This window comes from Protopterus annectens, chromosome 11.part0 (genome assembly GCF_019279795.1).
Source record: "Protopterus annectens isolate FY-2018-M chromosome 11.part0, PAN1.0, whole genome shotgun sequence".
In the NCBI taxonomy this organism is placed as follows: Eukaryota; Metazoa; Chordata; order Ceratodontiformes; family Protopteridae; genus Protopterus; species Protopterus annectens.
In genome coordinates this window covers 568,873,279-568,899,996 of record NC_056745.1, presented here as the reverse complement: position 1 = coordinate 568,899,996, position 26,718 = coordinate 568,873,279, and the positions used below count along the sequence as shown (strand labels likewise).

General features: G+C 36.2%; 1 protein-coding gene across 1 annotated transcript in view; it reads right to left on the bottom strand.

Moving 5' to 3' along the window:
* Positions 1-26,718, bottom strand: part of OTOGL (otogelin like) — a 3,472,886-nt gene that overhangs the window by 1,776,749 nt on the left and 1,669,419 nt on the right. Inside the window, exon 29 of the mRNA XM_044088067.1 lies at positions 26,211-26,327. Within this exon, the coding sequence (XP_043944002.1) occupies positions 26,211-26,327 (117 nt within the window). The remainder of the gene's footprint in view (positions 1-26,210; positions 26,328-26,718) is intronic.

Genomic DNA, 26,718 nt, shown 5'->3' with positions numbered 1-26,718 from the left:
ATGAATGATTTAGTGGCAGGAAAGACACGATAAGTGAATTTAACAATTGGCTTCTTAACTGATGTCATTCTAAGGGGGGTTCAGTATGTGTCAGTCTGGGATGATACATTAGGTAACACTTCCTGTTTTGCTAGGGATGGCTTATACCTCCCTTACCAGGGCTGCTGCATGCTAACTATAGCCTTTACTGTCTTTTTTAGGCAGAATTCCCCTACTGGACCTTTCTACATAACAGACTCAAACTCAAATTTAGATATCATAATGCACATACTCTTCAACGGTCTAGATTTTTGCCTCATATGTTTTGTCTGTTCCTCCTAAAATTTGTGGTTTTCTGGAAAATCACTCAGGATTGAAGTAACTAAATAATTACATGCATTTGAGTTTCGGACTTAATATAATTCAGAAAATGCATGCTAACACAAACCCTGTTGCTGTAGCAACTTTCAAAGTTTATAAGACCGATATTTAAAATCCGTGCCTTTTTTAGGCATTTACCCCTCCCCCCAATTATTTTAGGCTTTGTCCAGATTTCTTGCACTAAAAGGTTGAGAGGTATGCATGGTGGTACTACTCAATGCTTGTGGTCAAAATATAAAGATGCAAGAACTTTTGACCCCCTTGAACTTTTGACACAACTTGAACACCAACATATTTGTTTAGTTACTGAAGCATGACTTTAATGCAATCTATGAACCTATAAACATATGAGCATGACTTTAATGCAATGAGAGCACTCCCTATATAACTTAGTTTAACATCTATCATGCCTTCAGACATTTGGGTAGCTGTGGAAGGAGTATATGTATTTGTTAGAAACACCATTACCTCACATCAAATTACCCGTGACTCTAACTTGGATCTCCTAGATATCCAAATCACCCTTAACAAATCCAACTATTACTTCATCACTAGCTACAAATCATGGAAATTACCTTAACACCACTGAGGTATTACAAAACAACTAAATATCTTCTTGCTAGTGGATTTAATTTACCCAAACATTGAGTGGCACAATTATACCTCTAAAAATAGTTTTGTTCGGTATTTCCTAGACTTTGTTAATAGCAATGCAATGGAGAAAAATGTAAAACTACCTACTAGAGGCTGTAATAACCTTGACATGGTCCTTAACAACCTTGCCCTGCATGTACCACATGCTACATTTCCTCATCCCTGGTTACTCTGACCACAAATTACCCATCTCCTTCATGCCTACTTGTATTACCCCGTCAACAAATAACACCATCTATAGAGACTTCTCCAGTGCAAACCTTCAGTTTGTAGGCAACATATGCAAAATTCCCAGCAATCTCTTGAAAATAGACCCAAATGAGAGGGCTGTCTGTCACATCCACCCCCCAACTGCTACCATCACCTAAATGTTACAAAGAAAAGTCAGTGCCCATCCACCCTACATGTAATGGTAAATTAGAGAATAAATCACTCTGTTATAACTTCTATATTAATAAATTGTATAAAAAAGAAGGAAATAATGAAAAGTTGCAATAAATTCCATCCCCATACCTCAAGACCACACTGAAACATGCCAGCAAATAAATTACGAATACTACTAAAAATGTTACGCAGAATACTAATGTAAGGTACTAATTTAAGGTGACCATAGATACCAAAGGAAGCTACAAATCTTTATTCAGGTATATTAGAAAATGAAGGAATTCTGTCCAACAATGTGCTGAGCTCATCCATACTAATGCTCATCCATACTAATGTCACAGACTCTAATCCCAAGGATACAACTAATATATTAGCAGACACATTTAATGCTAACTTTATCCCACCTACCCACACTGTTGACCCCACTACCATGAATATTTACTTTCTCCTAAAATCACATTGGAACAAGTCTTATAATCCCTGTTAAGGCCTACAAATAATATTTCCATGAACTAGATAACATAGCAGGTTGCATTCTCATCAGTGACAAGTATGCATTATCTATGCCTCTACTCAATTGTTCAACCTCAGCCTGTCCACATGATTTGTGTCTAATGCCCGCAGAACAACCATTTTGATTCCCCTACCCAAGGGTGGACACGCTACAGAATCAGGTAAATTTAATGAAAACCTTTACATTGTTTGCTGGATTGTAAATTGGCTATCCAACAGATTTCAGGTTGCAAAAGCTGCTGATATGCTTTCTTTATCTTGATAAGTAAGTTAATAGATTCAGAGGTGTATAGTAGGCCAGCAACCAGTGGGGCCTTTACAAGCCTAGCCATGCATCCCAACTGTATCCCAAAAGTTTTTATACGTTATTTTAAGGAGTATATTTAAACTAGGGTATGATTTACAGACTGCCTCTGTCCATTTGGTAAATAGGTGTTACAAGATGTTATACCTTAGGTGAATTACCAATTTCCCATCCACTGATACAGGTTATGTTTGAATCATCCTACAAAAGGGCCTCACTGAGACAGATGACTGGTGCCAAAGCCATGGCCTCAAGCTCAATGCCAAAAAGTGTATTGTCATCCCCTTTGATAAAAACTCTGTACCCATGAGCTACCACATAGGTGGTAGTCTACATAACACTGAAAGAGTGATAACAGACCTTGGGACACAGGTGGACAGTAGTCTCTTCTTTGATAATCACATCACCACAGTAGTCAGGAAATCCTTTTACGTGGCACACCTCATCACAAAAGGTTTCTCATCCAGGAAAAAAGAGGTCATTGTTCCCCTCTACTCATCACTCATTATACCCATTATAGAGTACAATGCCCCTTTTGGTATGTACCTCACAAGATATCTACAACAACTGGAAAGGCCGCAGAAATACCTTACAAAGAGGATTACCGGCCTCAAATAGATGCCCTAGGCAGACCGTCTCAAAAAACTCCAGCTTTACTCAGTTGCATATCGCCTACTCAGAGGCGATCTCTGGCTAACATACAAAGCTATGCCAAACCCAGAGCTGTTGGACATGCTCCACTTAAAGAAATCCCAATCCCTCCGAGCTACACGCTCTAGGGACCTAAACCTTGTCACCACAATAAATAGAACATGCTGGAGGGATAGATTCCTGTCCCAGAGACTTCCCATATTCTGGAACAAACTACCTATCTATATCAAACAAAGCTCCTCATTAGCACTGTTCAAGAAAAATCTTGATGATTGGATGGGAAATAGGAAAGTCACCCCGGGAATCACCTCTGGGGCTCTGCTCGACAGGGGCACAGGAAAATAACTTTCTTGGGTGGCGAAAGCCAGGGTATCTTTTTGGGTAGGCTTGTATAGGCCCTAGGGCCAATAGCATAGTAGCTACCTATGAACCTATGAACCTATGGAAGAACTCTGCTTCATATGGATGGAAAGCCTGTTGCAAAGGAAGGGAATTACCTGAGACACATGCCTGTCCCTCACAGCTGTCCTATGTATGTCACAAGCAAGGTTCTAGTCTCTAAATCGAGTTGTTCTGATGCTATTAGTTTTGTGGATGTTCAAAAGGCCCATCAGAGTGGGATTCAAAGGTAACTTGTATGCCAGGCACAGATCACCTCTCAAGAGTCTGTAGGAAACAAATTATAGAGATAGGGCTTTGAGGCAATCTGGAAAGATTGTGTTTCCACCCTGTATACTTTTTGTGAGGAACCTCTGTGAATACTCAAGTTGCTACATGTGCCCGGGCAACTACATACCAAAGGAGACATTGTAGTCAACGATGGGTCTGATGAGGAACATATACAGAGGAATGTTGACTTCCTTGGACCTAGACGCTGTGTACTTGCTTATTAAGTTGAGCAACATAGAATGATTTCCTTACTACATTAGACATATGTTGGGTGAAAACCAAGTTACTATCAACATATGTCCTCAAATACCTGACTACTTGGGTCCACTCTTAGGGTGTTTTTTATGACTGAGATAGTTTGCCTGGGTGGCCAACTTCCTGAATGGTACTATTGTGTAACTTTAAGCAGTGGCTTTGGCATCAGTCATTTGTCTGTGTTACTCCTTCCTATAAGATGTTAGTTTCTTGGGGGGTGGATTCTATAACTGTTCCTAATTTGTAGTCATCTGCAAACTTGGTCAGCCAAAGGCCTTTGACATTGGCTTTGGCTTCTTAGAAGTAAATGCCAAAAAGGAGCAGGCCCAGCACAGAGCCCTGAGGGACTCTGTTGGTGACCATCCTCTTAGTAGAGCTAGTCTCCCCTATCCTACCTTCCTGGGTCCTATCTGAGAGCGAGCTGGCTATCCAGTGCGTAAGACAGGGATTAATGCCTAATTCTCTGAGACTGTCTGCAATGTCTGAGTGGGGTATTGTACCAAGTGCCTTAACTAGGTCAAGGTAGGCAGTATGCGCCATTTTGCCCTCTTCCATTACCTTGGTGACCTTATCAAAGAAAACAACCAGGTTGAGTAGGCATGATCTGCCTTTGACAAAGCCAAAATGGGTTGACTTCAGTGTCTGAAGGTTTCCTATATCATTATTAATCACATCTTTAATAATTCTTTTCATGGCTTTGCATATTAGACTTATGTTTCTGTAGTTCCCAGTGTCTGTTGATGGACTGCCCTGTGCAGAGGGATCACTGTTGCAGACCTCCATTCATGTGGCACAAAGCCTGGCTGACTATCTGTAAATAATGACTCCAGGAGTCCATACATACCATGCTTCAGGCTATTTAGCAGACACCCTGGGATATTATCATGGCCGACCAATGTAGTGTCCTTACCTTTATAGAGCACATTTAGGACCTGCTCCCTAGTGATAGTTTGGGGAGAGGCTATGTTTGATGGTATTACTTATGTGGCAGCTGCATTTGTTGGCCCACAGCTTTGCTATTATCTTCCAGTTCCATGCAAATGGCTCCATTAACAATCAGTTCTGCACACTGCTGTGCACTGCCTTTGAGGTTTAGGACATAAGAATGCCATTTGGTGGTCCTTGGTCTTGGCTTAGAGGCTTGGCTTGGCTTTACCTCAACATTGGCTTTGATATACTTTATTTGCTTTCTTAGTTGTTTAGTCTTATGAGAGAGTTTTCACCCTGTTGGGTATTTCACTAATTTCAGCTATGACTATTTTTCCTTTTGTTGCAGAATCTGTTTATGTTTGGATTCCACCAGGATGGTTTGTTTTTTGAGTTTGTCCTGGGATTCTTTCTGGTAGGCACAGCTGTATCTGTTAGAATGATTGTACAGGGGTTCTGCATACAATTTTGCAAAGGGAGATGTGCTGTCCAGGTTCTCCAGGTTTGGAGGGACTAGACCTTTTGTCAGGTAATTGCTTGATAATAGATAATTTGTTTTAGAGTAGCTCCTAACTGTTACAGGGTTTGCTGGAGTCATAGCATTGTTTTTTTATTTTGAAGGAGACAACTTTATTGTCTGACCTTACCAGAGAGGACACTACACTTGGAAGGGGGTTGGGTGGTGCAGCATTCTCATTTATTTGTGAGTACCAGGTCCAGCAAGTTTGCACCCCTAGTGGACAAACAGACTAACTAGTACAGAGTTTTTGTGATTAAAAGGGCAGGAATCTATGGGCTCTCAAGTTTTGGTTCATGTAGGATTCCCAGTTTATAGAGGGGTAGTTAAAGTATCCCATGAATATGGTATTGAGTTGAATGGTAAATGTCTCCAGGTTTAAGTATAAGCTATGGATTTTTGTGGGTCATGGAGGGTGATCTATAGCTTGCAAGCATATGATATGGGATTCCACCTACGGCAATTTGGACATGGAGAAGCTCAAGTGAGGCTTTCTGTTTGACCACTTGAGGTATGTTTGTTTTTATGTAGATTGAGAGATAGGTTCATAGGTTCATACTAGGCTATCTGCCCTAGGGCATTTATAAGCCTAGCCAGAGTGTGTTTGGCTTTTGCCACCCATTTTAAATTAATTTTGCTATGCCCTTTTTCGAGGTTAGTATACTGTGCCTCTGTCTAACAGTGACATAGAAGTGATACCCGGGGTAAATCTACAATCTCCCATCCACTCATCAAGATTCCTCTTGAAGAGAGTCAATGAGGGACTCTGCCTAACCTGGACTGGGATTTTATTCCAGAGTGAAGGGAGCCTCTGGGTTATGAATCTGTCCCTCCAGCATGTCCTATTTATATCAGTGCTGAGGTTCAAGTCTCTCAAGCGCGTAGCTCGATGGGATTTGGATTTTCTGAGGTGCACCATTTCCATTAATTCCAGGTTGGACATGGCTTTATATGTCAGGCACAGATTGCCTCTGAGCAGGCGGTATGCCACTGAGTAGAGCTGGAGTTTCTTTAACCAGGCAGCATATGGCATCTGTTTGAGCCCTTTGATCTTCTTGGTGAGGTACTTTTGGGGTCTTTCCAGTTGCTGCAGGTGTCTGGTAAGGTACATCCCAAAAGGGGCATTGTACTCAATTATGGGCCTGATGAGGGATGAGTAAAGAGGCACAATGACCTCCCCTGATCTAGATGTGAATCCCTTCATGATTAGGTGGGCTATATAAAATGTTTTTCTAACCACTTTGGCCACATGGTTGTCAAATGAGAGATTGCTATCAACTAGGGTCCCCAGGTCCCTAATTACTTCTTCTGTACTTAATGGATTACCACCTATGTGGTAATTTGTGGACACTTTGTTTTTGCCAAAGGGGATGACTATACACTTTTTGGCATTTAGCTTGAGGCCATGGCTCTGACACCAGTTGTCTGTTACTATGAGGCCCTTTTGGAGGATGCTTGTGTTGGCTGGAAAGTTGATTATGGCGCCCAGTTTGCAGTCATCCCCGAACTTGGTCAGCCACAGTCCTTCTGTATTGGCCTGTACCTCCGAGAAATATATACCGAACAAGACAGGTCCCTGCTCCAGCAATTCTAACCATGTGGGTTCTGTCCTTGAGCCAGTTTGCAATCCATCTAGTGACATAGGGGTTTATATTAAAGCTGGTGAGCTTATTTATAATGCCCGAGTGGGGTATTGTATCGAAGGCTTTTGTGAGGTCCAGGTAGGCTGTGTGGACCACCTTCCCCTCGTCAATGGCCTTGGTGACTGTTTCAAAGAAATCGACCAGGTTTAAGAGGCAGGATCTGCCCTTAACAAAGCTGAACTGGGTAGGATCCAGTGTCTCTAGGTCCCCAATATCTTTATTTATGAGGTCCATGATGATCCTTTCCATAGCTTTGCAGACCAAGCTAGTCAGGCTTATGGGGCGATAGTTTCCAGGATCCGTTGAGGCACCACCATTGTGGAGAGGAACCACTGTTGCTGTACGCCACTCTTTGGGTACATATCCTGTAGTAAGGCTGAGATTGAACAGTAGTTTTATGTTTGGGTTTAGTTCTTCTTAGAGTTCATGTAGGACGCATGACCGGGACACTGTCTGGTCCCATTGATGCTGTGTTTTTTGCTTTGGAGAGGGCGGCTCTTACCTGAGCATCTGAGATGTCAGGGGGGCGGTACTCTGCTGGGATAGATATTTGCCCTTTTGGTGGGGAGGGTGGGGGTTTGCACTGAACCTGTCAGCTAGGATGTTGGCAATGTCTGTGGGTTTGGTGTATTTTTGTCATTTTGGACTAATTCTGAGCATATCTGGGAATTACCACCCAGGTTCCTAACATAACTAAAGAAAGCCTTGTGATTATCCTTAGTGTCCTATGCAATTTTTCTCTCGAAGCTGGTCTTAGATGATTTTATGAGTGCTCATAGTTTTTTGCTAATACTGATCAGTGATGCCTTCCCTTTTTGGGATTTTGCTCTATCATGTAGTAGCTTCCTCCTTCTATTGTATAGTTTGTTTATGGCTGGGGTCCACCAGACAGGATGTCTGCCTTTGGAGGATTGGGTCTTGGTTTTATTTAGGATTGCATGATCCATGCATTCCTGAAGGTGTTCATAGAATGCGTTTATAAAGGATTCTGTGGTCTGGGCCGTATTTTCCACAAGCCCGGGGGCTTTGAAGGATTCCACCTCGGTTTTGAGGAGTGTGAAATTTGCTTTAAAGAAGTTTTTCACTGTGGTTTTCTGGGCAGGGCGTGGAGTCGGGATGTGAATATCCAGTGAGATTAGTTTATGGTCTGATCTTACCAGTGAGGGATACACTTCTGGTCTGGAGCATAGAGTCCCCATGTTGGTGATGATCAGGTCCAGTATGTTTGTTTTCCCCTCTTGTGGGAGTGGTAACAAGTTGTTCCATAGCATTTGAGTTTATAAATTCTAGGAACCTTTGGGCTAGGGTGTTGGAGCTAGAGTAATGCTCCCAGTCTATGTTTGGGTAGTTGAAGTCGCCCAATATAATGGTGTTTGGAGAGACCTTCATATTTTCCAGTGTTCTCAGGAAGGCCGAGTGGGGTTCCTGGGTTTGGGAGGGTGGTCTGTAGCAGGCTATAAACTGGAAGGCAGTTTTACCCACTGTTAGTTGCACATGGATAGCCTCTGATGCTTCGTGCTGTGCCACCAACCTGGAGGTGTGGGTATCTTTGACGAATATTCATACTTTAGTCCAGATTGTGCAATAGCTGGTCAAAATATGTGGATGGCAATGTATCGCTGCACTGCTGGTGTGCTACACAACTTTAAACCATGTTTCAGTAACTGCACATATGTCTGCATTCTCCAAGGTGAAGAGAGCTTGCAGGCAGTGGAGTCTCTTGTATAGGCTCCCAGCATTGTGCAGTAACACATTTAGATTACCTTGAATTGGTTTGGCTAATCTTGAAGGTTTGTCTGTTTGACATTACACTATTCAAACTTAATTTGGATGAATGGATGGACACTGCAAATTCACCCCTAATGTAGCATTCATGTCCCTCATGGATAGGGGCAACAAGTAAATATCCCAAAATATCCTTGTTTATACCCACATTTTTATAAGGGTTAAAACACTACCATGTGCAAGACTAGGCTTCTTAAGATCCTCACATATCAAGTAGCTTAGCAAGTACCTATGAGTTTGTCAGTCTGAGATCTAGTGTATTATCTAATGCAGTTTTCCCATGACTATGTTTGGTCACCAATGTATTGTCCATATCTAACTCTTTACCTGTTTACAATGGGCATTCTTGCTGATCCTGTAAAATATTTTGACTCACTGTCCAGTTTTCAGTTGCTGCGTACCACATGTGTTGTTGGTAAGCAATCCACAGTATTACTGCATTGTGAATGTCCACATTTTGTAGCATTTATTTGCAGTGGGTAACAATATTGTCTGTGCACATCCATGTTTGTGTGCTACTGCTCTGCATACACCTTCAATGGCATTCTATATGTTTGTGTGCACACTTTGCAGGCAATCCTGCGATGCAGTTAATGACTGCTTGATAGCTATCTATTAGACTATTTTTTTTTTTTTTTTTTGCTGACCCTGGAATATATGTGATATAGACCATTATGCAATAGTCTGAGATTACACCAGACCTGCTAGTGGAGCTATACACTTACTCCCATGTATCATCCTCATTTGGATGTGCCTTTACTCTGCTATAATCTGTTAGCAGATTGTGGCTTTGTGGATCACATAGTCATTTGCATCTATCAAGAGGACATATCCTTGTGCATGGAAGGTTGTGTCTGGGGGTACCCTTGTACTTTGATTGTACTGTGCCACACTTGCTGATAATTCCAGTTGATTTCATTGTTGATTCAGTACGGGTATGCATGGTTGCTGCCTCAATACTCTTCTGTGTTAGTTCCCATCATCATATATTTACCCATTCTCCCAGTATCACTGCCTGGACACAGCGCGTCCATCACCTTCATCGTCCCCCTACTGCAGGTATTCTATCCTACCTTTTTTGTTGTGCATGGCATGTACATTTGGTTTGTTCCTCTTTCCTTTATAGTCTGCAATCTGTCTGATCATTTGTGTTGGTTGCTCTCCCCACCCATTCTTTTTTTACAACATGGAGACTAACTGCACAAACAAATGTTCCCTTCACTCATTTGATTACTTCCCCTCAGACATTCTTCACCTCCTTCCTTCTGTGTTATATCCTGGAGCCACAACAAAGGCAGGTTGAAAATAAGTAGTCAGAGCCATGATTAGCACTTTAGCCTAAGGGGTGAACAGCTCCTGACATGTTCCTGATAGACAGTAGTGGTAAATTAGAACATAGGTTCATAGGTTGGCACTAGGCTATTGGCCCTACAGCCTATACAAGCCTAGCCATAACAATTCCCTGGATATTTCTTCCCACAATATTTATTTATTCTCTGGACCCCTGTCTAACAGGGCGACTGACATGATGCCCGGGGTGAATTTCCTATCTCCCATCCAATCATCAAGGTTCCCTTTGAAGAGGGCCAATGAGGCACTCTGCTTGATATGTATGGGTAGTCTATTCCAGAGTATGGGGAGTCTCTGGGTCAGGATCCTATTCCTCTAGCATGTTTTGTTCATTGTGATGACAAGGTTTAGATCCCTGGAGCGTGTGGCTCTGAGGGATTGGGATTTCTTTAAGTGGAGCATGTCCACCAACTCAGGGTTTGACATGGCTTTGTATGTTAAGCAGAGATTGCCTCTAAGTAGACGATATGCCACAGAGTATAGCTGGAGTGTTTTTAGATGGACAGCATATGGCATCTGCTTTAGGCCTGTGATTCTTTTAGTGAGGTATTTCTGTGGTCTTTCCAGTTGTTGCAGATGCCTTGTGAGGTACATACCAAACGGGGCATTATAGTCTATAATGGATCTAATGAGGGATGAGTACAGTGGGACAATGACCTCCTTTTTTCTGGATGAAAAGCCCTTAATGATGAGGTGTGCCACATAGAAGGATTTCCTGACTGTTGGGGCGATGTGGTTATCGAAAGTGAGACCACTGTCCACCTGTGTCCCTAAGTCTCTCATCACACTTTTGATGTTTAGTGTACTGCCACCTATGTGGTAATTCATGGGTACATGTTTTTTTCCAAAGGGGATAACTATACATTTCTCGGCATTAAGCTTGAGCCCATGGCTCTGGCACCAGGCATCTGTTTCTGTAAGGCCCTTTAGTAGAATATTCACATCATTTGGGGATTCAGTAATAGCTCCCAGTTTGCAGTCATCTGCGAACTTTGTTAGCCAGAGTCCCTTAGTGTTGGCCTGTACTTCAGAGAAGTAGATGCCAAACAAGAGTGGTCCCAGGACTGAACCCTGAGCTACTCCACTTGTCACTTCTCTGGAGATGGATTTGGAGTCAGCTATTTTTACAGTCTGGGTTCTGTCAGTAAGCCAGTTGGCAACCCATCGAGTGATGTAGGGATTTATGCCCAGCTTAGTAAGTTTATCTATGATTCCAGAGTGGGGGATGGTGTTGAAAGCCTTGGTGAGGTCCAGATAGGCTGTGTGAACCACCTTACCCTCGTCCACAGCTCTGGAGACTGATTCAAAGAAGTCAATCAGATTCAAGAGACAAGATTGGCCTTTCACAAACGCAAACTGGATGGGGTCCAGTGTTTGAAGGTTGCCAATACATTTATAAGTTCCATGATAATGCGTTCCATGCCCTTGCAGATTAGGCTTGTTAGACTGATGGGACGGTAGTTCCCGGTATCCAAGGTGGATCCCCCCTTGTGGAGTGGGATAACTGTAACTGTGCACCACTCAGTTGGCACGAAGCCTGAGGAGAGGTTATGATTAAACATGACACTTAGGTGAGGTGCCAGTTCATTTTGTAGTTCATGTAGTACACAGCCTGGGATGTCATCTGGTCCCATGGATGCTGTATTCTTAGCTTTGGAGAGTGCGGTTTCTACCTGTGTGGCCGTGATTACCGGAATTTGGCAATCTTTTGGTATTGAGATGGGCCCTTTAGGGGGTGAGAGGGGCTGAAGTTGGCACTAAATAGATCTGCCAGGATATTGGCAATATCCTTGGGAACAGTATATTCAATGCCATTCTGTTGTAGCTCATAGCAGATCTGAGCATTGCCATTTAGATTCTTGACAAAATTATAGAATGCCTTGTGGCTGTATTTGGAATCTTTGGCAATTTTATTTTCGTAACTAGCTTTTGAGGATTTTATGAGGGATCTCAGCTTTTTACTGAGGCTGGTGAAGGAGTTTTTTGCATCCTGGGATCTTCCTCTTTTCTGCAACAGTTTCTTCCTTCTGTTGTATAGTTTGTTTATAGCAGGGGACCACAAGACTGGCTTCCTTTTTTGGAGAAGAGCATCTTGGTTCTATTTGGGATGGCACGATTCATGCACGAGTGGATTTGCCCGTACAATGCCTTAATGTAGTATTCTGCAGTCGAACTTTCAGATCCTGTCTACATGGGCATCGTGAAGTTTGTCACTTCTGACTTCAGTAGCATGAAGTTGGCTTTGGAGAAGTTTTTTAAGGAGGTTTCCTTACTGGGGGGTGGGGTGGGATGTGGATGTCAAGGGTGATTTGCTTATGGTCAGACCTGACCAATGAGGGGGTGACCACTGGTGTGGAGCATCTATCTCCCATGTTGGTAATGACCAGATCTAGGATATTGGACCCCTGGTGGGACAATGGATTAGTTGACCCAGGGTGTTGGAATTTATGAATTCCAAGAACCGTTGGGAAAAGGAGTTGGTACCCGAGTAGTTTTCCCTCATCAATGTTAAGAACAGTCAGTGTGTATGTTTTATGAACTCTCCAAACAGGAATATATGTATATTTCTGTTTAGACACAATATATATAGTAACAAAAGTAAGAGCACTGACAGTACCACAGCTGGGAAATTTATTACAAAAATAAAGAAAGAATCAAAACAAAGTTACAAAGAATAAATCCTTGCAAAACAGTGGTAAGCGCTTTCAGGGATCTACCCCTTCATCAGACAACAGTTAAAAATCCCATAATTCATTAAATACTGGAGGTTAGTCACATGATGTTTCAAAATTTCAGTTGTACCCGATAAGGACATAATAATTAGTGCATCAGTACATATTAGCACAGTTATGCAATTAAAGAAATTATAGCTAAGATAAATAAGAAATGTGTATAATCTTGTATGGTGCATAACTATGTATAATAAAAACCTGATAATCCTAGCAACAACACTATATATCCATATATATATATATATATATATATATATATATACATATATATATATATAAAAAACATAAATATACAATACCAGTGCATCCAGCTTATATAGATACATACATTAAAATGTTTTATGTGAAATATAAAATGCTAATATATATAGAAATAAATAATCAGACAATCTAAAATACAATGTATAAAATATATAGAAAATGTAACATATTAAAAATCTAAAAATTCAACAGAATCAATGTTTTAAAGGTCGAGCTTTTAAAAAAGGTTTAAGTGACACCATTTGATTGAACCCTGGGGGCTTGTCCATTGTTTACTGTGTTTCCAGGACTGGATAATCCTTTGTTTGTGTTTAAAAAGCTCTAGGCTTCTTCCAGAGTAATAAAACTGTTTGTTTTTGCTTATCTTGATTACCTGCATTCATTTCCCATCATTTTATGGCTTCTATGAAGTGTTTTCGACGAGGAGGAAGACAGTTAGTGCCTAAAATGCTGTTGTGGGTGCAGATTTCGCTGTGACACTTCCGGGAGTCCGTCTGTTAAAGCGGTCCCCCATCGCAAATATTTCATAGGATTTCCAGGCTTGGGAAACTGTTTTAACATCTTTTTATTCATTTAACTTCAAAATAACACTGTTGTACGGTAAAGTAAGCACATAGGAATATTTTATTTGTTTCTCTTATACATGTTTATGTAGAATTTTGAGGTTATATTATTTAGAGAGGGTGCAGGGATTTAGTAATGTTTGTATTAATATGCTTCTCATTATAGCTCATAATGTACTGTGTTAAAGTGATAATGCATTTTATATTAGTTAGTTAGTAGTTTGCTTTAGTATAAAACTATGTTAGTGTGGGTTTATAACCAGGGATACCTGTATTTAACTATATATTTATTTTAACATAGGGTTATATTTTAATATGGTTTTTGTTTTTTTGTTTGTTTTTTTTTTGTTTTTGTGTGTGTCTCTATGCATGCGGTTTATCTATAGATAGCTAATCCAAATATTAACACTTCCTTTTTTCAATTTATTTTCATATGTACTGTAATATTGTATTTTAATTTGATTTGCTTAAATATACTTGATTGGGGAGATGTAGCTCAATGCAGTGCTTGTTAGGGAATGTTTAGTTTAGGTTTTGTCGTAGTTAAGTTAGATTATATAGGTCTCAACTATGGAACATGTTTGAAATTTTATAATGTGATATTTTCCTGTTTGTTTCTTTTCTTAAACCTTCTGTTATTCTATATTACACAAGACCTATATATGTCCCGGTCCGGGGTTAGAGTGGGTAAGCATTGGTTTAGGACGGGATATATGGATTGCTTCCAGATCATGTATGGTTTTGAATATACTGTATTTTTTTTTATCTTTTCTCTCCAAAACATTTATTGTACAGTCAACCTTGGTAATGTGGGAATTAGATTCATGGAATGTTAAAGGGCTCCAGAATTTAAAGAAGAGGAAACTATTGTTACATGTATTGTTGCAGGCTAAGGCGTGGTTTATTTTACTGCAAGAAACGCATTTAATGAATGATCAATATCAAAAAAAAGAAGTGAATCAGAGAAGTAATAGCATCGGAAGGTAAGTCAAATAGTGCTGGGGTAGCTATAATTATTAAAGACCAATATAAGGACAAAATTTTAGATTCTAATACAGATAAAGATGGATGATGGTGCTATGTTATTCTGGCATCTACCTTATTTGATAAACCTATTTTACCTTTAAACATATATGCACCTTGTAATGATCAACAAATATTCATAACATCACTGTATTCAATTTTAACACAATTTGATAGAAACTACGCAATTGTTGGAGGTGATTGCAACGCTTATCAAAATCCGAAGTTGGATAGATCTTGTCCACACAAAGCATTTAATAAGCATGCAGTATTGGCACTGGATGATATTAAAGAAGACTTTCAATTATATGACCCTTTTCACTATTTAAACAATGCTAATAGTACAAATAATTTTACATTTTATTCCCCATGTCATAAAATGTGGTCCAGAATAGATTTCTTCCTGATTTCAAGAACATTGATTAGTTCAGAACCTATAGTTGTTATACATGCACGATATTTATCGGATCATTCGAAAATTTCGCTGAGTTTTGCTAAGGAGATAAAAGATACCTTGCAGCAAAGAGGCTATAATTGGTCTCTTAATCCAAATCTGCTGAATAAGGAAGAAATAATACAGGAAATTACAAAGTACCTTAAATATTTACTGGTTAGTCTAAAGAAACAACAACATGCCCCAGATATTGAATGGGCAACAGTTAAAACACAAATCAGAGGGATCCTTTTGCAAAAAGCCTCTTATTATAAAAAAATACTAAATAAAGATATTCAAAACTTGGAAACGAAAATCAAATTATTGGATCAACAACTGATTCAGAATTTTAATGAACAAACAGAGAAATAAATATTTAAATGTCAGAAGGATCTCTTCTTAATGCAAAATAGTAGATTAACATTTCAAGAATATAAGATGTTAGCGAGATATGCTAATCACGTTCAAACACCATCGAGAGCATTGGCTAGGATCTTTAATCAATCAAAAACAACACTACAAATTTCGGAAATACAATTTAATAATAAAATATATTCTAAAACAGAGGATATTATTAATATTTTTGAGAAAATATATACAAAAATTTATGATGGGCAAAAGGATATGTCCTTGCATAGAATCTATGAACAATTTTTACAATCAATTAAGTTTCCAGAAATAGGAGAGGATATTCAAAATGATTTAGTTAAACCGATATCTGAAGAAGACATAGTATATACAATTCAACATATGAAATCACACAAATCACTAGGTCCTGATGGGATGACAGTGGAGTTTTATAAAAGGTTTGCGGATATTTTTGGTATGATACTTTCAGTTATATTTAACTATATAATTTGGAATACTATTAATGATCCTCATCTTAATGCCTCAAAGACTATTTTTATACATAAAGCCAATTCAGATGCTCAAAACCCCGATAATTATAGACCAATATCATTAATGAATGTAGACATGAAAATTCTAACCTCCATTATAGCATCTAGACTGAAGAAAATCATGACTCATATAATATCCAAAGAACAGGCTGGATTTATGGCAGGTAGACAAACCAGTGATAATACTCTTACATTACATACTATGATAACACATGCTAAACAAAATAATCTTAATATCTATGCCCTTATAATTGATGCACAGAAGGCCTTTGACAGGGTTGATACAAATTTTTTGTTTGCTCTTTTACCTTATTTTAATATATCCCATGAATTTGGTCAAATGTTGCAAATATTATATAGTAATCCCTATACTACACTGTGCATTAATAGAAGCCTCTCCAAAAGAATACAGATTAAGATTGGAACACGCAAAGGCTGCCCTTTGTCCCCTTTACTATTTAATCTTTATCTTGAGCCTCTGTTCTTATATATTAAGCAGAATGTCTATCATAATATCCCAATAATTTATGGAACTAAAATTTTAATGGCAGCTTTTGTGGATGATCTTAATATTTATTGTGCATCTCCAATATCTGACACTGACAAATTATTGAAGGCTGTTAATGATTTTTCAGAAGTCTCTAACTACAAAATTAACTTGGGAAAAACCAATATTTTTCCTTTAAAGACACCTAAACTTTTTCGTTATTGCCTTTGGTTGGGCAGGTAACATTTAAAGAAAAAATTAAATATTTAGGTATTGAGTTTTCTACAGACAATAAAGACTTCTACAATAATAACATTAAAACAATTTGGGACCAAATAATTTCTGATTTCAGGAGGTGGAAAAATTTACGATTGCCACTACTAGCAAAAGTTTAAATTGTTAAAATGAATGTGTTACCACAATTACTTTATAATTTTAGATCAGCCCAATTAATACTTTCAAAGACATTTTTTTTAAAAATTCATAAAGAATTGGCTAAATTCATTTGGAAACCAAAAAAAAACAGGATATCTTATGATAAATTAATGACCCCAAAAAATAAAGGAGGACTGGAGTTGCCTAACTTCGAACTGTACTACCTAATTGTGAACTCTAACAGAATTCTAAGAATTGCCAACTATGATACAACTACTACTAAGTGGACACCAACTTGGGTGATTTTGAATTATAGATATATTTTAAAGTTAAACATTAATCCTAAAGCAATACCCTTTTTAGGTAAAGATACTTTGAACATTTATGGGATTATTTAACATATTAAAACTAACATATTATCTATACAAGGTTTATTTCAATCTTTGGATCTGGGTCAATATATGATGGTTTTTCAACCATTTCATAGGAATCCTAATTTAAAATTGAATAATCAATTAATTGATCTTAAACAGTTTCCACTAATAGTTAATTTAACTTTGATTGATATACACAAATATCTGGACCGCTCAGCCAATCAAATAAGACAAGAATTTAACTTACCCAAAAATTATCTTATTTTGAGACAAATTAGAGAACTTGCTATGAGCTACTTTTTAAATTTTAAACCTGAAGATGAAAATGTTAATAAATGCTTTGAGTTGTGGCAAACCCTCCAACAGGATATTAAATATATCACAACAACAAATAAATTAATTAAAGACTTTAAATTTCATGATAAAATTCTGTTATCCAACTATTGGGAAGAGAAAATTTTAGTGACAGACAAAAGTAATATGTTAATAGCAATTGACCTGACTATCAAATCTACTTCTCTTCAAAAATGGATGTATACCCAGTTGATGATATGGAATAATGCATATTATACACGCCTTACCCCACATAAATTTAATGCTAAAAACTCTCCAACTTGTCCATACTGTAAAAATCAACTGGCTGATCTTCTTCATATGTTCTGGAGCTGTAAATGCATATATAAGCTTTGGAATTCCCTTAAGATTCAACTTCAGAAGATGGGTTACCAAAGTACAACGTTGTCATGGAAATTTACAATTTTACATATTCCTCCGAAAGAACTCCCAAAATCACAAAGTACCATATATATTAATATTTTTCTGTTAATGAAACTTTATATAGCCACTAATTGGTTAGACCCATCTAAAACATCTTGGGAAAACTTTAGAGTTTTGGCAACAAGGCATATATTAGCGTAGTAGTTCCAAATACAATGAAGGCTGTCCTTGTATCCACGTATCACTCTATATAGGTGATACAAACATCGATCTCACACGAATTGATAGTAAATTTATTACCAGAAAACGAAAAATAAAATGAATAATATACTTTAAACACATAAATTCAAAAACGAATAAAGACAAAGTCACTGATTTAGTGCTTTCATCTCCAACACCAGAGACTTCCTCAGAATCCAGTTACCATTCACAATTCTTACTTTATATATCCTACATAATTAATTACTAATTGAACCTTTGTCTGGTTAATTGCTTGTAAATTAATTAATTAAAGGGCTAGACTTCAAACAATGAATTTCTGCAACACTGAAGAAACATTTAGAATAAAATTGTGTTAAATAAGCCAACATACATACAAGGAATATATATTCCTATATATGTATAATCAATACATATGTATATAATGTAAATATATAAATATATAAATAAGTAAATAAATAAATATATAAACACAAATATATACAAATATATACATTCAGTTTGCCAAAAGGCACGTTGGTAAATTAATAAATAAATAAATACATATAGACATATTGACCAAAGAAAAAACTCCCCAAAAAAGTTAATAATTAATATTATGTTAAATACATATGTGCAAAATAAATGCATTTGTCTATCTCAATATGTATGTGTAAAAACATAAACATAAAGAATATACAGATGTAACAAATATGTACTTGTTTGTACCTGTTTGTAATATGTATATGTGTATATATAAATAAGCATTGAAAATATTTGAACAAGTCACCAAATATTAATAATAAAATCAAATGAATAAATAATTAATTAATATAGTACTAATAGTTTATTTAAATGATACTGATGATTTTATTTAAAAATATTGTTTAAAAATATTGTTTAAAAAAATGTTATTTAAAAATGTTGTGCTGATAATTTATACAACTTGTTAAAGATTGTTCAAACTGATATAAATATTATGTTAATATTGTAATACCAAATTATATAGGTGTGAATAAATAAATAAATAAATAAGATTAGTATTATATATATTACAACCCTAGAAACGTAGTTAAACCCTTTATAAAGGGACCTGTTAAATAGTTCTATTCTAGAGGTTATGGGCATTACAGTTTTTCTTAGCATCTGGTCATTTTACCTTTTCTTTGTGTCTGCCGCCAATATTTTTAACGCCGGAGTTACGGATATATGATCATTTAATCCTTTTCCACTACATGCGTCTAATCTCAACTGCCAGATCATTTCCCTGTACTCTAGCTTAGTCTCCCAATCACCTCCTCTATCCATGGGTTCAATTTCCTCAAGCACCCAAAATTTGAAATCTGCCTGTTTGCATACCATTACATGCCTATATAATGCATTGTTGTCATTGTGTTTGCTAATGTCCCTTGTATGTTCATATATTCTATTCCTAAGATGGTGTTCAGTTTTGCCTATATAGTAACTCCAGCATACGTTACAGAATACTAAGTATACTACTCCTTTTGAGTAACAACTATTGTACCTTTTGGCTTTTAAAGTTATATCCAAACTAGGTATTCTGATTTCTTTCAATCCAGCAATAAATATGCATTGTGCACACCTACTGCATTTAAAAGTGCCGTGTCTCTTGTTAGCCCCCCTGATACTAGTAGTTCTCTGTTCAATTATTCTTTTAATATTCTTGTTTCTTCTAAAACTGTATTTTATATCACTTTGAAATACATCAGTCTTTGTTGCTATGTTCCTGAACATCTCCCAAGTATCATCAATACTTTTTCCTCAACCATTTTACACCTTGATGGTATGTGATCGTCAGATAGGGTGTGTCACTTATTACAATTGTATTAGGAGTATTAGAACTACTCTTGTCACTATTAGTTACTGTAGGCTTCACACACCCTTCTTTAGCTAACAAAGCATTATATTTGTTGCCTCTTTTTGATCATACGTATTCTTTTATAGGGCTAATAAAATCCATAGGATAGCCTCTTTCATAAAACATTTTTTCTGCATTATCAATTTCTTTTACAAAATCTGTATCGTCTGAGACCATTCTGGCCATCCTAATCATTTGTCCTTTTACTATGTTTTTCTTAAGTTGGTAAGGATGATCACTGTTGAAATGTAAATAGGCATTGGAATGATGTTCCTTTCTAAATACATTGGACCTATAACATTTACTCTGATTGTCCTTACTTAATTTAATATCTAAGAAATGTATTTCCTCTGCATCTATTTGGTGTGTGAAATGCAAAAAAGTAGTTGTCTGGTTTATATATTGTATAAAATCTTGAATGTACTCATATGGACCAGACCATAAAACAAATATATCGTCCAAAAAACAAAAATAATTACTTATATATTGACTGTATATAGAATTGAACACATAATTCTTTTCCCAAAATAACATAATGATGTTAGCGTACATAGGGGCACAAGCTGAGCCCATGGCAACTCCTTCTTTCTGATGGTAGTAGTCTCCTTCAAAATACACATAGTTGTACTTTAATATCAGTTCCATACATTCCAAAACTGTTCTAAAATTAGCTCCTGTTACTAGTTTCAGTTCAACAAGTACTTTTTCAAACCAGTCTAAACCAATATCTTGAGGTATAACTGAAAACAATTCCTTAACATCAATAGTAATAAACAACATGTTATCTAAATAAGTACTCCCACCTATTTTTTTCAAAAAATCCCATGAATCAATCAGAATATGGTCATATTTAGTGTTAAATCCTTTTAACATAGTGTCTACATAAATTGCCAAAGGCTGAGTTTTTGATCCCTGGGATGACACTATGGGTCTCATGGGTGGATTGTGTAGGGATTTATGTATTTTGGGTATTCCAAAAATACCCGGAATAACGGGTTTTGGTACTTTTAAAAATTTATACAGTTCCATATCAATCATTCCTGTAAACAGATTGTCTTCCAGAATGAAGTCTAGCTTCCTGTATGAAATATTAATCTCATTCTTTGTTACTGAACCATATTGCTCTTCCTTGTCCAAAATATCCTTCATTTTCTTAATGTAATCCCATCTATCCATAATAACCACCCCTCCCCCTTTATCAGGTTTCATGATATGAATTTTGTCATTACTACTCAAGTCTCTGAGTAGTTTGTGTTCAGCGTTGGTTAAATTGCTTTTGATTTTTTTATTATCAATATTGTTGTTTTTGTAACCATTTCGTATCCTATTTATAACACATTTTTCAAAATTTTAAATTTCGTATTGTAATGGGGGGTTGTAAGTACTGTGTCTTGCTAAAGAATTCTCTCTATCTTGACCTACTCTGTCCTTAAATATATGTTTGAAATTAAATTTTTGTGTAAATAACTTGATATCTAATATAATGTTTTCAACTCTAGGTTTGTTGACTGGTACAAAAATAAACCCTTTGGTAAATAGCCTAAAACAATCTTGATTAATCAATATTTCAGTATAGTTAAATATATTAAAATTATTAAAAGTATGTATAGTGACGTCCACATGTTCCTGTGCATCCAAAAATAATTCAGGACTGCAATCACTTATTATGTCTTGGCACAAAACCATGTCAAAGTCACCTATCTGTATACTCTTCCAGTATGCATTACCTGTGCATAGGTTTGTTGAGTCCGATTTCTCAACCTCTCTGACCTCCTGGGTTTGTCTATCCCTAAAGGGACATCAGTTCTAACATTATTGTCATTTTCTATTGTATCGAAATGTTCATCATGTGAATATCTATGGTATTCCATTGGGTTTGGGTCCAATTGCCCCTGTTCCCATTGTCTAGGTTCCCAATTAACACCTCTTCCAGCCCCTCTATAACTTTTATTTTGATTGTATCTTGTCCTGTGTATTGTATACGGGCCCTTCCCCTTTTCTTGATTCCTAAATATATTCTCATCTGCATATGCATTTCCTTTCTCATAATCACCAAGGTCCCTTTCAAGTTTCTTTAGTTTTCTGTTAATATTCATATTAGTAGCAGAGTCTATGTCGTACAATACCCTAAAGTTCAAATGTTTATACTCATCAACTCGAAACAATAAGTCAGTGTTAATTTCACTGTATAGCTTATCTATCTCATTTTTAGTTTGTTCCATAACATCAGTGTTGCGTTTCATCATCAATTTTAACATAGCTAGCCCACATTCATTTAAAATATCGCAAATACCTTTAAAAATATTTTATCACCATTCACATTGTTCGGAAACTTGTTAAGTCTCAAACCTTTAGGTACTATCTTTTCTTTTATACATTTGTCAAAGTACCAATTTTCTACACTAAGCGATTTGAATTTTACTAACAATTTTTTGAAAATCTTACATTTGTCCTTATAGGTTAAGCTGTTTGCTGGTTCTTTCGTTTTTTCTTTTTCCTTGGTAAAAGCACATGATTTGTTTAACCATGTACTAAAATCCATTTCCTTGTACATGTCCATGGCTTGCGCTTCCATTCTGTCATGAGTTCCATTGTGTCACTACTAGCAAAAGTTTCAATTGTTAAAATGAATGTGTTACCAAGATTACTTTATAATTTTAGATCAGCCCAATTAATACTTTCAAAGACATTTTTTAAAAAAATTCATAAAGAATTGGCTAAATTCATTTGGGAACCAAAAAAAAAACCAGGATATCTTATGATAAATTAATGACCCCAAAAAATAAAGGGAGACTGAGAGTTGCTAAACTGAATTGTACTACCTAGTTGTGAACTCTAACAGAATTCTAAGAATTGCCAACTATGATACAACTACTACTAAGTGGACACCAACTTGGGTGATTTTGAATTATAGATATATTTTAAAGTTAAACATTAATCCTAAAGCAATACCCTTTTTAGGTAAAGATACTTTGAAAATGTATGGGATTATTGAACATATTAAAACTAACATATTATCTATACAAGGTTTATTTCAATCTTTGGATCTGGGTCAATATATGATGGTTTTTCAACCATTTCATAGGAATCCTAATTTAAAATTGAATAATCAATTAATTGATCTTAAACAGTTTCCACTAATAGTTAATTTAACTTTGATTGATATACACAAATATCTGGACCGCTCGGCCAATCAAATAAGACAAGAATTTAACTTACCCAAAAATTATCTTATTTTGAGACAAATTAGAGAACTTGCTATGAGCTACTTTTTAAATTTTAAACCTGAAGATGAAAATGTTAATAAATGCTTTGAGTTGTGGCAAACCCTCCAACAGGATATTAAATATATCACAACAACAAATAAATTAATTAAAGACTTTAAATTTCATGATAAAATTCTGTTATCCAACTATTGGGAAGAGAAAATTTTAGTGACAGACAAAAGTAATATGTTAAAAGCAATTGACCTGACTATCAAATCTACTTCTCTTCAAAAATTGATGTATACCAGTTGATGATATGGAATAATGCATATTATACACGCCTTACCCTACATAAATTTAATGCTAAAAACTCTCCAACTTGTCCATACTGTAAAAATCAACTGGCTGATCTTCTTCATATGTTCTGGAGCTGTAAATGCATATATAAGCTTTGGAATTCCCTTAAGATTCAACTTCAGAAGATGGGTTACCAAAGTACAACGTTGTCATGGAAATTTACGATTTTACATATTCCTCTGAAAGAACTCCCTAAATCACAAAGTACCATATATATTAATATTTTTCTGTTAATGAAACTTTATATAGTCACTAATTGGTTAGACCCATCTAAAACATCTTGGGAAAACTTTAGAGTTTTGGCAACAAGGCATATATTAGCTCATAAACTACTCTTAAGTCCGAATAATAAAAACATTAATAACCCAAAAATTTGGGAACAGATATTTAATATTATATTAGCATAATACTCACATTTATATACTTGCTTGGAGAGAATTTTGTATTTAAACTGTATCTTACTGGAAATGTTATTAACTACTTTTTCTTTTTTCTCTATTCTTAATGTTTTACATGGAAGCATTCTTGTAAATATTGTATATTTGTTTGGTGTGATAGTTAGTGACATTAATTAGTAATCCTTTGTTTTATATTTTTTCTCTTAAAACTTTGTGTTTGTTTTTACTTGTGTATGAAAATAATATAACAATAAAGAGTTATTATGGAAAAAAAAAGAAGGGGACCCATATATATATATATATATATATATATATATATATATATATATATATATATATATATATATATATATATATATATACACACATATGTATAAGATAGGTACATATAGTCCTCAGCTCGATTTATTTTATTCTTTTTTTGCTCCCCAACTTGATTTGAGAGCTTCAAATGTGGCCATGAGTGCCAATCAGGGAACTGCCCAGGGTGCCAGAAATCCTAGGTACACCACTGATCTCATTCTTTAGCAATGGTTATGACTTGCATTGTTTGTTTCTCCTACCTATGACTGGCCCACACCACCAGATTGTTTTGGTTTGAGACATATATTTCATTGTGTTTGGATGGTAGCCTGCATGTGTCACAAATCATCTTAATATTTGGATGTTCTAGTTTGTGTAGCAACGTTGTTTTTAGATTTATTTCCACATCTACTTACTTGTTTGCATATAACGGTCCATTGCCCAAGATGTGCTGACTTCTTATGTTTGCTATGGGTTCATATTCCTCTTTTGCATTGTATCTTACACTACTCACTATCAGGTTTACGTGGAAACTTTGATTTCACTTTTTTGTGATCTTATTATTTAGGCACTGTATTTATTACATGGGCAGTGTGTTGCTTTCATAGCAAAAGCATTCTCCACTTCTTTCTATACATTTGGGATGTGGTCCCATTTTGTTAGTATGCCTACACTTGCATTGCAAACTTATTATTACATTGTATTATTCTACTGTACTTTACTATACTATTATACTGTCAATTATGTTTTTTTAAGATTTTTGATAATGGACTTTTTTTGCAGGCAAACATTTTTATCACTACCAGTTTAAATGTGTTCTCATGTCAAAGTATAAATTTCAGCTTATAAATTAACAAGGCTTAGCTGGGTAAATCATACTCATAATGCAAGTTATGTAGAAAAGTTTGGCCTTTGGTCAACAGCACCGCAGTTAAGTACAGCACTGCCAATTTGTCACAGGTCAAACTTTGGATATCCAGATATATCAGTGTTTTATACATGTCTTTTCAGCAAAATCAGTGGTTGATCAGTGACATGCTGAGTGCATTTATTTTGCTGAAGACAAATTAAATCAGAAGTTGAGAAGATAAAGTATTTCAGGCCACGAGAATGATGTTTTATTTTACTCATGAAATAACTGACATGTTGATATGTGGATGTTTGAAGAAAACAATATATATGGATGTATTTACAAGAAGCCATTAAACTCCTCAGTGCTAAATGGCTTTATTTTATAAATGTGGTCAATCAGCTTGGAAAATGTCTATTTATGTCAGCACGCTGTGCCCCTGACTATGCTCCAGGAGGATCAGTGCTCTACCCAGGCTAACAAATGTAAATAACATAAAATAAAGGAAAAGAAAAAGAAATTAATAAAATACATTTGAATATTTGGCTATACATGTTGGCTGTAGGGGACCATTCCTTCATCATAAAATGCATTTTGGGATTTTGTTTTTGAGGCAGAAATGTCAAGGCTTTATGTGCTGATTTTTACCTAATAGCATGCACCAGTTTGTTAGTCTATTCATTTGGTTTTAATGGATTTGTTTAATATCCTTGCAGCTGGAGATATGATGTGTGATGGGTAAGACACCCCCAATAGTTGTGAGAAACAAAGAACTTGAATTTATAAAAATAAAACATAACATATAGTATGTTAGTGCTATATGCTATTAAAATTATTTTATGTAATTTTAGTTAGGTACAGAAATGTAGTACTATATGCTAACATTAATTTATATAATTGTAGTTAGGTACAGAAATGTCTTTTTTTTTGCATCTGCTCTTTAATCTAGTGGTACTCAGGAAGCCATATCTCCTTTCTGTTTAGTAATGCACAGTCTGAAATTGTAGCATAATGCAATTCTAGTGTATGACAAAGAAATTTCTACAAATCTTATTAAGAAGAGTTCCAGAAAAAGTCAATAAATGAAAAAGTATTTATTCAGTAAGAATAAATTTGCCACCAGTCATTTTTTAGCTAACTTACCACATTCCGACATGGGGCAAATACATCACTGTAGAGCAGAGCACATTGCTTCTTGGCATATGGGAAGTTGCTGTGATGTACTTCACATGATTTCATGGAGTCATTTTGACTTTTGCACTATTAGAGAAAAAGACAGCTCTTTAATAAAATAGACGTTATTAGCAACATGGTGCTTTATGACACAAATAACTGAAGCAGTAAATGACACATTTGACATTGTGTTTGGAGACTATGAGAAGGAATCATCATAAATCATCTGAGAAGCAAATTAAGAAAGAGACTGTTTGTTTATGTTTGTGTGTGTTAGTGAGGGGGAGACAGAGTACACATGTTGTGTTTGGAAAGAGTGACAGCAATAGGAAGAGGACGAAACAGAGACAGTACAGCCCTACTCTACAAATAGCGCTGTACTCCATGGGAGGGACTTCAGTACTTCACGGTCTAACAAGCTAATGAACATGGAGAGAAATGTACTCGTGTGTGACAAATATCAGAAAGTGCTTGTACC